Genomic DNA, 17,866 nt, shown 5'->3' on the forward strand with positions numbered 1-17,866 from the left:
CACATTATCTTTAGTCGCGGCAAATTCTGGGTCGTCAGCTGTCGTCACGCACAGAGCTCAATCCCATTTTTCTGGCAGCTCTCTCTGTGCCACTGAAAAACCTCAGCCATTCCATTAAACCCCAAACCTCTTCACTCCCACCATTTTTGAGTGCAACAAAGCTGTCACCAAGCCATGCTTCTTCAAATGGCCTTTTCCGGCCCTTCCCTCCTCCATCCTTCTTCTGCTTACAGACTCAATCCCCTTATCTTTACCAAACGCCGGCGTTCTTTTGGCCTCTCCCGCTTCCATTTCCGTCGTCTACAGCAGAGACAATTAGCTGGTATTCTATCTCTTTCTATCGCTTTTGGTTTCTTTTATGGGTAGCACCAATGGGTTCTCATGAATTTATGTTCCTATGCCTTTTAGTGGGCAAATTGGATTCATTATTTGCAAGAGATACTATACTATATTCGTTGTGGGAAATTTCGTTTTGTTATTTGGCATTGGGTGTTCATGATTCTTTGTGTGAATGCCGCAAAATGGAGATGAAACAATTTCAATTTTATTGGTTGGGAATTGTTCGTTTTGCTCGAGAATTGTGATTAAGCACTTGATTGAGATGGAAGGAACAATTTCCTTTTGTTTGGATTCTTAATCACGGTTTTAATAACTTATAATTAGTAGGAATGATTCTTAATCTTGATTATTGACAATTGCTAGAATTAGACTCGATAGACGAAGGATCACATTCATTTTCATGTGTGTATATTCATCGGTAGTTCATTGAATTTTCAGTTGCCGCATCTGCGAATGGTGTTTTTACTTCTCCAGAGATAGCAAAGACGTTCGACTTTGCTTCGGAAGAGCGAATATATCGATGGTAATTAATACCATGTCAAATATCTTGCAGCATTTGATGCTATGATTTCTTCTCTTCTTGATAAATATATTATTCACGTGTTCATTTGGGCTCATTGATCGAAAAATTGCTGTCTTGTGTTACTTTATGGATTTGTATTGTATCAAACTTGATTCCGCATACTCATCCTCATGGTGATTTATTTTATACAAATATGAGGAAATGCTGTCATTTGTTTCTATGTTATGTATCGATTATTTTGTTTGGTTTAGACTCGATTACGGTTCTTGACGTAGATGGTAACTGCCTTCAGTTGTTACAAAAGTGAACCAAATGGACTTTTCAGTCGTGGGTCCGAAGCACTGTGGTTACCTACATAAGATATTTGTTTCTTTTAATGTGCTAAATAAACTACATTTTCTTTTTTTATTTTAATTTTTTGGCAAGGGAAATGCTTACCTCTTACTCTCTATGTATCTCGTACGCCTTTACTTTTAAATCTTTGTTACTGAGATTCACTTTACTGTGAGAAGGAAAAAAGAACAATTCTGTTCACTTACATAAGATCGTTTGATGCTTTCTCTTCGCCTGGTTAGGTGGGAATCTCAAGGTTATTTCAGGCCACATTTTGATCAAGATAGTGTTCCGTTTGTGATTTCAATGCCACCTCCCAATGTCACAGGATCACTGCACATGGGACATGCGATGTTTGTGACTCTTGAGGTTGTGAAATTATGAGCTAGGTGGTTGCCTGTATCAGATCATGAATTTTATTTCTGCATATTTTGTTATTTTTTTTCTCACGAAGCTCATGACTCGATAGAAGAATGTTTCTTCATTATATAATGCTGATTTTATGCTTGCCCGTTTGAATTTAGATGGAAGTATAATTGGTTCCTAACTATATGCTTGCTTATTTTCCTAGTGTCCTCACTCCTAACAGAAGAGTAAAATCAGATTTAAGATAAGAAGTTGACATGAAAGACAATCCTAGTTTTCTCATAGCCCATTAATTTTACCATTACTGTTTACCTAATAGTTTATGCCCAACATTCGGCGCTAACAGAAAATTACAGTGAAAGAAAATCCCTGTTATGAAGACTGTTTACTTGTCTTAGAAGCAGTCTTTCATTTTTGTCTGTGTTATCTTTGCCATAGTTACCTCTCATTCAATGCTATTGGTTTCCCCTGCCAGGATATTATGGTTAGATACAACCGTATGAAGGGCAGACCGACACTCTGGCTTCCCGGGACTGATCATGCAGGTATTGCCACGCAGGTTTGTCTCTAAATGTTAGCCAGCAGGCTGATCTCTCTATTTTTATTCATAGTATTGCATCAACACATAAAACAAGCCAAAATATGCAAGTAGTTTCACCCTTCAATGCAGGAGGAATTTCTCCTTATTTGTATGAATGCGTATCTAAGTCAGCGAGGGAATATAGTTCATTTTCCTCTTTTCCATTGTTTGTATTTAAGTGTGATTTTGAGACACGATCTCTTGCATTTCTTTGCAGTTGGTTGTTGAAAGAATGCTTGCGTCTGAAGGAATAAAAAGGGTTGAATTGGGCAGAGATGAATTTACAAAGCGAGTTTGGGAGTGGAAAGAGAAGTATACCATCTTGCACGATTTAATTTGTTTGTTATTTATTTTGGCCTTGAAGTTTGCTGGCAAATGTAGGATAAATATAGTGATTAGTAACCAAGCATACCAAGAAAATTCATAGCTTTGTAAATTTTGAGAATTTTATCTTATCATATTTGGTCCTAAATTTTGTATCTCCATTCTCTGCTTGTTTATAATAATCTTAGCACAAATTCAACTTATTTTAATGACGGCTTCATATTCTTGGACAAGAACAACGATCCTTTGTTGTTCCTGCAACTATTTCAAAATATTTGTGCTATGAATCTTAATTGTTCACATTTTTAGTTAGCAGCTATCTCATTTAAAATTAATGTTTTTTTTTAATTCAAACTTTGAAGGTATGGTGGAACTATCACTAATCAAATTAAGAGACTTGGAGCTTCCTGTGATTGGACTAAAGAGCATTTTACCCTTGATGACCAGCTAAGTCGTAAGAGAGTTTTCCATTTCATTTCTTCTGTAGGCAATAGACATAAAAGAGGGTTATGTTAACTGAGATGTTCTTAACAAATTGCAACTGGGTGGTCTATCATTCTTTTGCTGATATTTGCTATAGTTAGGGGACTTCTATGCAATTTGATGTTCTTTTGATTGAAGGTTTGTAATGTTTTTTTCCCCTTCATTTGATTTCTTATGTGTGTTTGTATTTTTTAACATACTTGTAACTTTTAACGTATCTTCGAAAAGGTTTCTTTTTTTTTTTTAAAAAAAAAAGAAAATGATTATTAGTTACAAATTTGCTCCTTGATTTGAGCATAGTTTCAATTTGGTCTCTGTGATTTTGAAGTTTCAATTTAGCTCCTTATAGGTTGAGCTTTATTTCAATTTGATCCCATGGTTTTAGAAGGCTGAATTTGTTATCTACGATTTGGTTAAACTTCACAAATCGTCTCCAAACTACTTAAACCTTAGTAACCAAATTACTTAGCCAAAGCCATCAGGACCAAATTGAAACTATGTCAAAATCATAGGACCAAATTTGTAATTGTTTTTTGAATCACCAAATTTATAATTTAGCTAAGAATAACGTTAACAAAAAGATCAAAGAAGTATAAAAGAAAAGCCTGTGTGAGGGAACCAAGGGCTGATAGATCAATTTTTAGTATTAAGGAGAACAAACTTCGAGACTTAAGGAGATATTAAAGTGTGGGTCCTTCTTTAAACTGCGAGGATCAGTTTTACCTGGTATCATGCACCATAGAGAAACATGGATCTTGGGATGGATCCCTTTGTCAAAAAAGAAAATAAATATATAAACTGGAGACAAAAGAATCTTCTTTTTTTTTTTTTTTTTAAGATTTTCAGAAAGTGGTGAATACCATTAAGTCAATTGAAATGAACTTTCTACTTTCATCCCATTTATATAATTCTTTTGAATTCAATTAAATGTTCTTTTTTTTTTTTTTTTTAATAAATATTCTCTAAGAAGTCCATTAAGTATCTTCTTACCACGGTCAGTTGGCTTGAAAGCAATTTGCTGATACATGCTTTTGAATGTTTAGGAGCCGTTGTTGAGGCATTTGTTCGACTTCATGAGAGAGGATTGATCTATCAAGGTAGAATTCTTATTTCTGAAGGACCTCTATGTACTATGTAGTGTCATATAATGCAGAAGATGCTGATTTATCAAGTTCCAAATTTGGTCGTTATTTATGAATATTCGTAGATATTTTAGAGTAATTTGTGGTCTTGAACTTTTGCCCGTTCTTCCATTTTGATACCCAAGCTTTTGAAACCTCAATGTTGGTGACTGAACTTTTATTTGTATTCCATTTTGATCCCTGAGCTTAGACATTCAATTTTCATTGAATTATAGAAGGATTCGGAATAATGAAGAAAAGGGAGGAACCTAAACCAAGTCTGAGATTTAATTGGTTGTGTTTTTCTTCTTCTTCTTGGTATCTTAAATCTAAATTCTTTTTGTAATTTTTCTTCCTATACTATCCCGATCAACTGGAGATCGTTTTAACTTGTTTGGCCGAATATTATGTGTTCCATATATCAATAAAACAATTATTTAGAAAAAAATTTGCGCGTTCTTCATTCCTTTCCATTATCTGAGGTACTATCATCAAGCACTTACAGCGTAAGTTTTTATGGGAGCAATCAGACGATAAATTCATCTGATAGAACCATTTTGTTCACCTTATGTTTTAGTTATTTGTTAAAAAAAACAATCAGGTTATTGAATTCCTTTATTAAAATTGAAAAACGTATGAATTTCAGCTGATTACTGGATTTATTTATTTATTTTTTCTCAGGGTCTTACATGGTAAACTGGTCTCCTCATTTGCAAACTGCTGTTTCTGACCTGGTAAATCTCTAGTTTGGTGAAATTAGTTCTCCTTTTATTTTTTGCTCCCATATTTTACTTTCTGATGCTATTGGTAACTTTTTTGCCTAGGAAGTAGAGTACTCTGAAGAATCTGGTACTCTCTATCATATTAAGTATCGAGTGGCTGGAGGTTCAAGGTAGCTGTGAGAACACATTTCTTTAATGTTCCATTTACTTGCTTAGAATGTCTAAATCTCATTCGTATTGTTAGAATTGAGAGTCTAAATCAGTATCCGTAGTTTTGGGAACTGTGGTTGTTATTGAGCAAGAATTCCGCTATTCCTTTACTTTCAAATACATTACAGTCTTGGTATCATACACACAAATGGATCTTTCCTCATTTGTTCTCCTATGAAGAAATTGAACGACTTGAATAAAATTTTTAGATCAGCAACAGATCTAAATCTAATCCATGTTAATCCAGTTTACAATTTATTTAGAAGAAAGTTTCAAAAGAAAAAAAAACCCCCCTCAGAATGAGTAATCTACTTCCTTGAAAACTTGCACATGTTGTGAAAGTGCTACATGGTGTACAAATATTCTGATCATGAATACAGTCAACAGCTTAATTAAGTTGGTTAAGAACTCAAGTAAACAATGAGTACAAATACCGAAAACTAATTATTTACATTTACATCACCCCCTAGATAGCTGTATGATGTATGGTAGAAATGAATCTCAAGAAAAGATTCTCCTTCAACCTTTTGAACCAGATGAAGACAGATCTCAGCATGGTTTGTATGGCCCTTGAAAAACTGGTTTATGTTTCAACCGATGGAGGAAATAGTATCACACCAAATAATTGCTAAGGATGAAAGAGGCATAGATTTATGGTACTTCATCTGCCTGAATGCTCTCATTTTTGTATAGAAGGAAAAAGAAGGGAGGCCTCTCGTTTTCTGGTAGTGTCTGAAGGGGAAATAAGGGATATTGTGGTTTCTTTTTCTTTTTTGGATATTCATCTAGGCCTTGAGGGTTTAGTTCTCTAATTGAGGAACTTTTGCTTCACCTGCCTATTTGTGATAATAAGTGTTTTCTGTTACTTGTCGAGGTTTGTGCGACATTGTGGGACCTTTGGGTTAAGAGGAACAATAGAACTTTTAGGGGTTGAGAGACCTGAAGAAGAGGTGTGGTCTCTTGTTAGGTTTCATGTCTTCCGTTGGGCTTCAATCTCTAAGGTCTTTTGCAATTACTATTGTAGCCCACTTTTAATTTAGTTTGGCTCTTTCTGGTCTGGACTTTGTTTCTGTATGCTCCTTGCATCCTCTCATTTTTTTTCTCAATGAAAGGTTTAGTTTTCTCATAGAAAAAAAAAAAAAAAAAAAAGGGAGAAAAAATCTATTTTAATCTTCTACAATTTCCCTTCTAAAAAATGCAAAATACAATGCCAAAACGTTCTATGACTAAAAGATACAAATTTTGCAATATTTGCTGGTTACTCAAGTTATCTGACCACGTTCAAGATTCTAGTCAGGCAGTCTTAGCTACATTATTTAGGTTCTAGCTAAAGAATGCTGTTATTACATATCTTCTTATGTATTTGTACCTTTCTTTGAGCCTGTGCAAGGGATTCATGCTTTATGGCTAACATTTTAATCATATTTTATTAGGAGCGATTACTTGACAGTAGCAACAACTCGTCCTGAAACGTTATTTGGTGATGTAGCTATAGCAGTGCATCCTCAGGTAAGATGGCATTAAACTATTTACTGTTTAACTTGGGTTGGTGATGATGGGTGCATACTTATAACTAGTTCTGTCTCTGAGATTTTAAGACTCCATGGGTGATGGAACTGCTGAACTATATGGAATTTTATTGAGTTTGATTCCCATCAAGCTTCACTTTTCTGTGTACCTGTGTTATGAGAAAGACCTAGTTAACTAAGTAATACTTGTTATTCTACATCTTTATGACTTTATATGACATTCCATACATTTAAATGATTGAATCAATCTGATTCAGTATTGATGTAGAAATTATTGTATGAATCTAATGAGCTCTCATGAGTTTTCAGAGTCCGTAGGAACAATAATTGATCCATCAAATAATATTTCTAGTCTATTAAAAACCAGTTACAAAAATTTTAAAATCTCCGGATATCTTGATAGCCACAGGGTACTCTCTATGTAAAGAAACCTTAGATAATTCAATTGCGACTTAACAAGATTTGCCTGTACTATCATAGTTAAATGGTTTGGTGATACCAGGAAGGTTGTCAGAAGGATGGCATTAGGAATTTAAAAACTACTCACCACCATAAATGGCCTATTGAGTCAATAAAGGTAATGAAAATTATAAAAACTTAAAGAAAAAATGGGTGCAAACCTTGGTGGCCACCTACCTAAGATTTAATATCCTATGAGTTTCCTTGACAACGAAATGTAGTAGAGTCATGCGGTTCTCTTGAAAGTGAAGGTGCATGCAGGTTGGAACTTATGAGTATTGGTCTCTTTTCATTTCTGTTTCATATTTCATGTTTGAGAAAAGGAATTTAAAGACCACTATTACAGCAAAGAAACCAATTTAAAGAATATTTCAATCCATAAGCTTCCTCTTCATAATTTCTCGTTGTATTCTAACTTATTCTTTTGTAAGGTTGAGACTTTTTTTGTTACTTGTCCCATGATATACAAATAAGTATTCAATGAAAATGATCTAAAGGTCTCAATATTTTTTGTTTGGTGAGTCAATTTAATGATAGGAAATATGGACATATTTGAAGCATAGCTTAGGAGTTAAATAAATTGTAATGTTTTGCTTAAATATCATCCATATATCCTCCCTCACTAAGGTTTCATGCTATTTAATGGGAAACTGATTCTGGATCCTCACAGTGGGATGACTATATTTGCAGGATGATCGTTATTCTAAGTATGTTGGCATGATGGCAATTGTTCCAATGACGTATGGTCGTCATGTCCCTATCATCTCTGACAAGGTAACTATATTCGCAATTTCCTTATCTGCTTGAGATGATTTTCTTGATTCAACTTGGTAGAAAGGACTATCCTTCTGTTGCTGCTGCAAAAAAATCTGTCTTTAGGGCTAAGATATATAATTGTTCCAATGACATATGGTTGTCACATCCCTATCATCTCTGACAGGATAACTGCACTCACTTCCTTTTTTTTCTATTCGAGACGACTGTCTTATTTAAATTCCAATGAACTATTTTGTAATTCACTTATTGGTGTTTGGGGGTTTCTATCTATTTTATTTCGTTCATCAACGAAATTGTTTTTCTTCTATAAGCATGTCTTCATCACGTGATAATTTCACGCGTAATTGTGCCAGACCTAATCTCTAGCTCTCTGATTTCTTTCTGTTATTTCAGAATGTTGATAAGGACTTTGGAACTGGTGTGTTAAAGATAAGCCCTGGACATGATCATAATGACTATCTGCTTGCTCGAAAACTTGGTCTCCCTATACTTAATGTGATGAACAAGGATGGTACCCTTAATAAGGTTGCTGGGCTTTACTGGTAATTTTTTTGGGATGTACATAGTAGGTTACTTATAATTTCTTCATAATATTGTCTGATATAACCTACTCTACCAGTGGTTTAGATCGGTTTGAAGCACGAAAGAAACTGTGGGCGGATTTGGAGGAGACAGGCTTAGCTGTCAAAAAGGAGGCACACACCTTACGAGTACCAAGATCCCAACGCGGAGGAGAAGTGAGTTGCAATTATTTCCCTTCATATACAAAAGCTACTAGTTGTCTATGGTCTTCTTTTTCCTCTTTGTTGTTAATTGGTATTTAACTTACCCTCTTTTCCTGTCAGATAATTGAACCTTTAGTGAGCAAACAGTGGTTTATGACCATGGAACCATTGGCTGAAAAAGCCCTTCGTGCTGTTGAAAAAGGAGATTTAACCATTATCCCCGAGAGATTTGAGAAGGTACTGAAAAAATGAAGGACTGATTAAATATATACATTTTTTATTTTCACCTATCAGTTAGCACCTCTTGTAACCGTTCGCTGCTATGCTACGTTGCTTTATATTGCTGGTACACTGGGAAACTTATCGTATGCGCGTTAAATTTTGTTATATCCTAGAAAGTAATGACTTAAATATATACATTTTTTTATTTTCACCTATCAGTTAGCACCTCTTGTAACCGTTTGCTGCTATGCTACGTTGCTTTATATTGCTGGTACACTGGGAAACTTATCGTATGCGCGTTAAATTTCGTTATATCCTAGAAAGTAATGACTTTGATTTTTATGTTTGAGGAGTAGAATATGGCCTTAATTACAGAAGTAACAAAGGTAAGGCAAAATGCCACATAAATTAATGGCTTAAGCAAAACTATACCTCTCCAGCTCTTTTCCCTTTCCCTACATAAATCTTGACTCACCGTCCACTTCCTATTACATTCTCATCCGCCCACCCTTCTAACTAACGTATTAAAATCTCTATTTCCCACTCCCTTTTCTCACATGCCGTCTCCTCTATACATTTTTAACAGGGGGTCTATTATTATCCTTTTTATATACACTCCTATTGTCGATTGCAGATTTACAATCACTGGCTGTCAAATATTAAGGACTGGTGTATAAGCAGGCAGCTATGGTGGGGACATCGTATACCAGTTTGGTACATTGTGGGGAAAAATCCGGAAGAAGACTACATAGTTGCTAGGAATGCTGATGAGGCTCATGAGCAAGCTCACAAGAAATATGGGAAGGGTGTAGAAATATACCAAGATCCAGACGTACTTGACACTTGGTTCTCAAGGTCAACTTAGCTATTAATATTATTTATTCGGTCTGAAGAACAAAAAGTGGTGGTCAATCTATATGGCCTTCATATCTCTTTGAATGCATTCATGCATTTCTTTAACTATCATATTTCTTCTTAAAATATGATTTGTTTCTTCTGTTTTCAGTGCGTTATGGCCTTTTAGTACGCTTGGATGGCCAGATGAGACAGCTGAGGATTTTAAGCGGTTCTATCCAACAACAATGCTTGAAACTGGGTACCTATTTCTCAAAATTATGTATCATTTCATTTTGATGCATCCATTTATTTATTTATTTTTCCATGACTCTCCTTGTCATTTTTCTTCTTTCTATAGGTTTTGGGCAAACATATATTAGTTAGAACACGATCCGGTTAAGAGAATCTTTAGGATGTAGAAAGCTCTTGTTAGGAATGAAAGCACTAAAAATGGAATCAATTAAAAATGAAACAGAAATTTAAAATAGAACTCAAGCATCTAGACATGTCATGCGATAGGAAGCGAACGATGATCGGTCCCACCTACTTCTTGGAGCTCTTTTAATGCACTACTGCAATTACTCCCAAAATGTCCATTCATAGTTCGGAGGTCTTTTGTAATCCATTTTAGTAGTTTCATGAGGATTTTCTTATTATGTATCTTTCTTTCTTGAAGGGCAATTTTTCATTTTACAACTTTTCGGACTTCTTGTTTCTCTTGAAAAAAGGGGAAAAATAGAATCAATTTCAATTATTGTAATCTTTGAACTATGGAGAAACCCAGCTTACAACGGACAGGGTGGCCATTCCACCACTCGTTGCATAGAGATAAAAAATTAAGGGCTCACAGCCAATCATTCTCAAACTTGAAGGGAAAAGGACCTCTCGTGGAATTTTCTAGTTTTAGAAGAGTAGATGAGTGATAAGAGGTACTCCAAGATGACCTTTTTCAACCTAGACCATTTTCAATCATTTGGTCTACAAAAGACATCTCTTTTTGAGGAAGCAAGTCGATTGCCTCGTTGCCAACAATCAACACCCTTATTCTAACAATGCAAAACAAATTTCCCTCATTTATACAAGTTTTTCTATTTTACAATAGATGCAAGAATTTGGAAGCATGCCTTCAAGAGACGGAGGGGCTTGGCTTTCTAAGATAAAAATGGGGAATTGAAAGTTTGTGCTCTTGATGAGCGCCAACAATGCCGGATTTGCAAAGCTAGAGGTTCTTCTAGGATCCTTGCGAACTTTCACAAGTAAAGCTAACTCAATGGATGATTCCAACCAAAAGCGGGTTAGAAGGATGAATAACTCTTAGATCGAACTTAGAATCTAAGAGTTATTCATCCTTCTAACCAGCTCTTGGTTGGAATCATCCGTTAAGTTAGCTTTACTTGTGAAAGTTTGCAAGGATCCTAGAAAGATCTCTAGTTTTGCAAATCCAGCATTGTTGGTGCTTATCAGCTCTCTTATCTTGTTTGGAGATAATCTTTCTCTTTTTTTTGAACTAAAAGGTTCTAGAAGCTGACTCATACCATATTGAACAGGCATGATATACTATTCTTTTGGGTGGCGAGGATGGTAATGCTGGGAATTGAATTTACTGGCACTGTTCCATTTTCTTATATTTATCTCCATGGACTCATTCGGGACTCTCAGGTGTGCAGACTATGTCAATATTTCTGGAATGTGTACACTGCGTTATTATCATTATTTATTTGGTAAACCAAAAAGGTATCAGTTATGGAAACTAAGAAGATTAGAATGGTGTAAACGAGCATATCCATGAAGAAACACCCACTACAAATGAGGAAATAATATTACATCAAGTATAAAACAATAAACACAAAATTACTAATTAATACAAAAGGAAATAACCAACATTATATATATATATATATATATATATATATATATATATATATATATATATATATATATATATACTATAAAGCATCTAAGTATATTTTTCTTGGCAATAATATCATACTTTTCTCAATGAAATGCTAATTAGAATGTTTGCCATGAGATTGGGCGGTCATGCGTTTTGATATACTCTTGTATTCTTCATTTGGTTTTCACCATCTATTAATTCGTTATTGTTTCATATATCAAGACAAGTGCAAGTTGATTGTGTTATAATATTTCCAGGGACGGAAGATGTCTAAAACACTAGGAAATGTGATAGATCCACTTGATACAATTAAAGAATTTGGCACTGATGCTTTACGATTCACACTTGCTTTAGGAACTGCCGGTCAGGTTTGTCATAATTTTTTTTACACGATAATTCTCAGAATTTTATAACAGCTAGCTGAATTTTAACAGTAAGAGGATTAATGAATGCTATTTGTATAATTGACATCGTTTCTTCCAGGATCTTAATCTATCCACCGAGAGGTTGACTTCCAATAAGGCATTCACTAATAAATTGTGGAATGCTGGAAAGTTCATATTGCAGAATTTACCCACACAGAATGATTCGCAATCTTGGAAATCCATACTGAGTTATGAGGTTTCTTCCTTCTTGACATTTAAACTATAACACTATCTATGTTTCTCACCATAATGAAATACGTTTAATTAGAGTTTCTCTCATTCCTGTGATTCATAAGATGGTTTGTCGTAGAAGATTGAAATGTATTATTGCTCAAATTAAAGCGATGGATAGGAGCTTAGTGATATCCCACATTTGTTGGAGAGGAGAACGAAACACCCTTTATAAGGGTGTGGAAACCTTTCCCTAGCAGACGCGTTTTAAAGCCTTGAGGGGAAGCCCGAAAGGGAAAGCCCAAAGAGGACAATATCTGCTAGCGGGCTTGGGCCGTTCCAAATGGTATCAGAGCTAGACACTGAGCGATGTGCCAGCAAGGAGGTTGTTCCCCAAAGGGAGGTTGACGCGAGGCAAGGTGCTAGTAAGGACGCTGGGCCCTGAATGGGGGTGGATTGTGATATCCCACATTGGTTGGGGAGGAGAACGAAGCACTCTTTATAAGGGTGTGGTAACCTTTCCCTAGCAGACATATTTTAAAGCCTTGAGGGGAAGCTTGAAAGGGAAAGTCCAAATAGGACAATATCTGCTAGCGGTGGGCTTTGGCCGTTACAAGGTTACTAGAGAGAGATGATTAATTTAAAAGGAGATTTTGGACATCTTTGATCTATTCATTTTTCTTCGTTGTTAAGAAGGCTCGAACTACACATGGGCACATACAATTTTGAACTAATCCTTTAGTTACCGGACCTAATCATATAAATTTTACACTCTGAAGGGTTGTAATTTATGGTAAGTTAGGTAAGGTTGCAAGATGGAAACCTTTGGTATGTTGGATTGTATTATGGAGGTAGTCGATTAGGTAGCTCTCACCCCCTTCAACGAATAAGGCCACGAAGTTTCAATTATGTTATTACCGAATTCACTAGGTGGTTGGATAGAAACAAGTTAGGAACTTACTTGGTGGTACAGTGTTACATCTTTGCTATTAGCTAGAAGGATAAAAAGTTTCTTACTTGACTAATCAAACCCGTACCTCTCATGTTGACCTCTATGGATAGTGTCACGCCAACTGCGATGGTCTCCCTAGAAGGATATCAAAGGTGTCCATCAATAACTTCGCCAACTATCTGCTTATAACACACCCAATGGATAAGTAAATGATGCAATGTTATTGCGACATTAACTTCTATTCCCTTTAATTGAACCCTTTTTTTTTCCGTCTAGCTACGGTACTACGTTCTTGTCGTATAGCCTGACTGGCAAGCAACGTTTTAATACAAAGAGTATAGACTATTTTTTATTTATGGTAAGTTTGATTGTTCATTCTCTTGTAACTTTCTTAATGAAGTTCCAATTTTTCCCACACAACGTATTTTTTTACCTGTTTATAAAGTAAAAGGGTTAGTTATGTATATTTGAAAGTTGCATGCTATCTGGTTCCTATCATTAATCATTTCATTCTTTTCTTACATTTCCAGTTTGAGAAAGAGGATTGTCTGCTCAAGTTACCTTTACCAGAATGCTGGATTGTAAGAAAAATTGCCACCCACGTGTTTTCTTTTAACTAATACAAGTTCATTATTCACCTGGACTATGATTTGTCAGGTCTCGGAACTTCATTCCCTAATAGACGTGGTCACCGCTAGCTATGATAAATTTTTCTTCGGAGATGTTGGCAGGGATATATATAACTTTTTCTGGGGTGATTTCGCAGATTGGTACGGTTTACTATCTATGTTATCGGACGTTTCAAATAAAAAACTAATATATGTTTTAAAACCGAAACTAATAGCTACTTAAGGTCTGCTAACACCTAGCTATGTTACAGTACCTTCAGCAAAATCGTCGTGATTATATCCTAGTAGTTACCCTCAAACTTATGCCTCTTTTAAAATACAAATCAGGTACATCGAAGCCAGTAAAGCTCGCCTTTATCAATCCGGAGGCGATTCCGTTGCTTTGGCACAAGCTGTGCTGTTGTATGTTTTTGAAAACATTCTCAAATTACTACATCCTTTCATGCCGTTTGTGACAGAGGAACTTTGGCAGGTCAATGTTTTGCCCACATTTTTTCCCATTGTTTCTATTGTTATCTGCTGCTTCTTTGATTTGAGCTAATTTTGATGTCTTTTTTCTTAAATTCAGGCACTTCCCCATCGCAAAGAAGCTTTAATCATATCTCCTTGGCCACAGATTTTACTTCCAAGGCAGGCCGGTGCAGTTAAGAAATTTGAGAACCTAAAGTTGTTGGTGAGCCTATTTTATTTCACTTTTATTGTTGTTATTGTTATAATTATTGGCTTTGTCTTTAAACCACAAATGATTGAGTATTAATTTTCTACGTTTGCGTACTGAAGACGAAAGCGATTCGGAATGCTAGAGCAGAGTATTCCGTTGAGCCAGCAAAGCGTATATCTGCTTCTATAGTTGCAAGTGAAGAAGTCAATCAATATATATCTGTAAGTACTAATAATGTGTTCAACATGACCTGATGATAAGTAGTGTAAGTCCTTGTTTAAAATGCTAACTTTGTCCCTGATGTATATTTTGAATAAGAATAATCTTAGAACAAAACGGAAGGTAGCTGATCAACCACATTCGATTATGCTTATCACCAAACCACAACAGAGTAAACGAAAATTAGATCTCATAAAATTCAATTCTCATTCTTAGCCCATGATCGAATGTGTTCATGGTAAATTTCATAATTTTTAGAACTTCTTCTTAGGGTGGCCGTATTGTTAGGAATCACGACTCTCTACAATGGTATGATATTGTCCACTTTGAGCATAAGCTCTCATGGCTTTGCTTTGGGCTTCCCCAAAAGGCCTCATACCAATGGAGATAGTATTCCTCACTTATAAACCCATGATCTTCCACTAAATTAACCAACGAGGGACTCACTCCTAATAATCCTCAACACCTATTCTATTTCTTTGAGATCTCACATCGGTCGGAGAAGGGAACGAAGCATTCTTTATAAGGATGTGAAAACTTCTTACTAGCGGACGCGTTTTAAAAACCTTGAAGGGAAGTCTGAAAAGGAAAGCCCAAAACAGACAATATCTACTAGCGGTGGCTTGGGCTGTTACAGTTGGTATCAGAGCCGACACTGGGCGGGTGGTGTGCTAGCGAGGACGCTAGGGCCCGAAGTGGGATGGATTGTGAGATCACATCAGTTGGAGAGAGAAACGAAACATTTTTTTATAAGGGTATGGAAATCTCTCCCTAGCAGACATGTTTTAAAAACTTTGAGAGAAATCTCGAAAGAGAATTTCCAAAGAGGACAATATCTACTAGCGGTGGGCTTAGGCTTGGGTTGTTACAATTTTACAGCTGGTGATAAGTCTCGTTGCAAAAGTTATGTAACACAATTGTAACTTGTTTTTATTGCATGATGCAGGAAGAGAAGGAAGTTTTAGCTCTTCTTACACGATTGGATCTACACAATGTTCATTTTGCAAATGCTCCTCCAGGCATGTCTATTACTAGAGTATTCTTTTTCTCATTTTCATGCTACCAATATTTATGTGCCTGCATATTGGTGGGCAATGGTTTTCGTGCCTTGGTTCATCATTTACCCAAGTTGGTTTCTATACTCTTTGATCATTATCAGAGTGTTGAAGCATTATTTTGCTTAATGATTTGTTTCACAGGAAATGTAGATCAATCAGTGCATCTTGTAGCTGGTGAAGGGCTAGAGGCTTATCTACCTCTTGCTGATATGGTTGATATCTCTGCCGAACTCCAACGTTTATCGAAGCGCCTTACGAAAATGAAGACAGAATATGATGGATTTATAGCTCGCCTCAATTCTCCAAGCGTAAGTAACTTGTTTAGAAACATACTTCAGATTAATATCTATTTATAACATGTTTTTGTCTGAAATAGGAAACATTTAATAGAGATATCCGTAGGAGCTCAGCTTCCCAATGAATCTGGGCTTCATTTTTACGGGGGTTTGGAACTTCGAGACATTTTTCAGTCTACATGTTGTAACGGTCTAAGTCTACCGCTAGCAGATATTGTTCTCTTTGGGTTTTCCCTTTCGCTTCCCCTCAAGGTTTTTAAAACGCGTCTGCTAGGGAGAGGTTTCTACATTCTTATAAATAATGTTTCGTTCTCCTCCCCAACCGATATGGGATCTCACAATCCACCCCCTTTCGGGGCCCAGCGTCCTCGCTTGCACTCGTTCCCATCTCCAATCGATGTGGAACCCCCCAATCCACTCTCCTTCAAGGCCCAGCATCTTTGTTGGTAGACCGTCTCGTGTCCACCCCCTTCGGGCTCAGCCTCCTCGCTGGTACATCGTCCAGTGTCTGGCTCTGATACCATTTGTAACGGCCTAAGCCCACCGCTAGTAGATATTGTCCTATTTGAGTTTTCCCTTTTGAGCTTCCCTTCAAGGTTTTTAAAACGTGTTTGCTAGGGAGAGGTTTCCACACCCTTATAAAGAATACTTCGTTCTCCTCCATATGTGAGATCTCAAATCAAGTCAAATATTTCAAATATTACAATAATCTGATAAATTGATCATTGTGAATAACAAGATCAATTTGGTATATCATTTATATATGAATGCTTTTCTTAGATCCTCTCTGGTGACTTGAACCTAGATGAACACCCTGATTAATATGCAAGCTTCTGATTTTTGTTCATTATGCGTTGGTATCTCTTAATCTAGCTCCCAACTCAAAATGATGTTATATTGCCATCTATTCACCAAAAAAATACCATCTTTCTTCCCATAAGAAACATATAAACTTTAACGACTTCGATTGAATGTCGAAACGATCTGGTTTGTTCTTGCAGTTTGTGGAGAAAGCTCCCGAGGATATCGTCCGTGGGGTAAGAGAAAAGGCCGACGAAGCAAAAGAGAAGATAGCTCTCACCGAAAAACGCCTCTCTCTCCTCAGATCAACCTGTTCCAGTTCCTGATTGTTGACCATCACCAAAAATTGGTTTCAATTTTCACAGTTCATCTTCTTGTAACTGTTCATCATGAAAGAAGTAACAAGAAACTGATTGTCGTCGAGGCTTTTCGAGTTATAAGAACTCCATTTTTCTGGTGAATTAATCTTCCCCTCCATCCCATGAAGCGTAAGTTCAACTGATAAAAGCTGAGCAGCTAGCAGGCCACCCCCAGAAATAGAGGTTGAGATGAATGCAACCAAATAGCTGAACTTGAATTCAACTCTCTGTATGATAGTTTTTAGCCCAGGAAATATCTTGCTGAAAACGATTCCTGTCACAAATTCATTGATTTTTTCCATTGATATATTAGCCTTTTCTGCTAATTCTTGTTGTCATTTGTAGTTATTGTGGTGGAGATGGAGTTCATCAAGTCTTTGGCTTGTTGATCTTCGACTCGATGAGCTTAATTCGATGATCGATCATGGACTTTCTTGAATTTGTCTTGCTCGTTTGTCTTCAAAGTCTTTAGATCTTCAAAAAGATATTCAGTTTTCTTTTCTTTGTCCGCTTCATTTTGATCTCCAAAATATTTTTGTTCTTCCATTTAGAGAACAACGAATGTTAACGTTAATTTTCAGGAGTCTTTAGTATTCGTTGACTTCTTTTTTGAGTATCTAAATTGAAATGAATGTTAACGTCTTTTTATTGAGTTTTTCATAGGCATTGTATGGATCGAGTTCACTCAGCTTTGAGCTCTCAAATTTTCGATTTGAGCTTTGGACTAAAGTTTTTGAGTTTATTGATCTCGATTCAGTTTACCTCGACTAAATTTTGTACCCCAACAAAGTGCTTTCGCCGTTGGTGTCCTTTCCAATCTCTACGCATTTTACCGCTCCGTCGGAAATTCC

The 17,866-nt window shown here is 36.1% G+C and overlaps 1 protein-coding gene across 1 annotated transcript; it reads left to right on the plus strand.

Annotated features, from left to right (window-relative positions):
* The first annotated feature begins 18 nt into the window (after positions 1-18).
* Positions 19-17,341, plus strand: EMB2247 (protein EMBRYO DEFECTIVE 2247). Its single transcript, XM_023672337.2, is given in 28 exon segments — positions 19-322; positions 778-862; positions 1,438-1,564; positions 2,037-2,120; positions 2,359-2,453; positions 2,828-2,919; positions 3,992-4,045; positions 4,751-4,803; positions 4,894-4,961; positions 6,435-6,510; positions 7,680-7,763; positions 8,160-8,308; positions 8,386-8,503; positions 8,612-8,728; positions 9,348-9,568; positions 9,720-9,809; positions 11,098-11,209; positions 11,702-11,812; positions 11,928-12,065; positions 13,523-13,573; positions 13,650-13,762; positions 13,949-14,093; positions 14,190-14,294; positions 14,402-14,503; positions 15,448-15,520; positions 15,701-15,867; positions 16,857-16,967; positions 16,969-17,341. Coding segments are annotated over 28 exon segments (2,910 nt in total). The 5' UTR covers positions 19-174; the 3' UTR covers positions 16,990-17,341.
* Positions 17,342-17,866: the final 525 nt, after the last annotated feature.

This window comes from Cucurbita pepo, chromosome 3, assembly GCF_057944985.1.
Source record: "Cucurbita pepo subsp. pepo isolate OVF chromosome 3, ASM5794498v1, whole genome shotgun sequence".
In the NCBI taxonomy this organism is placed as follows: domain Eukaryota; kingdom Viridiplantae; phylum Streptophyta; class Magnoliopsida; order Cucurbitales; family Cucurbitaceae; genus Cucurbita; species Cucurbita pepo.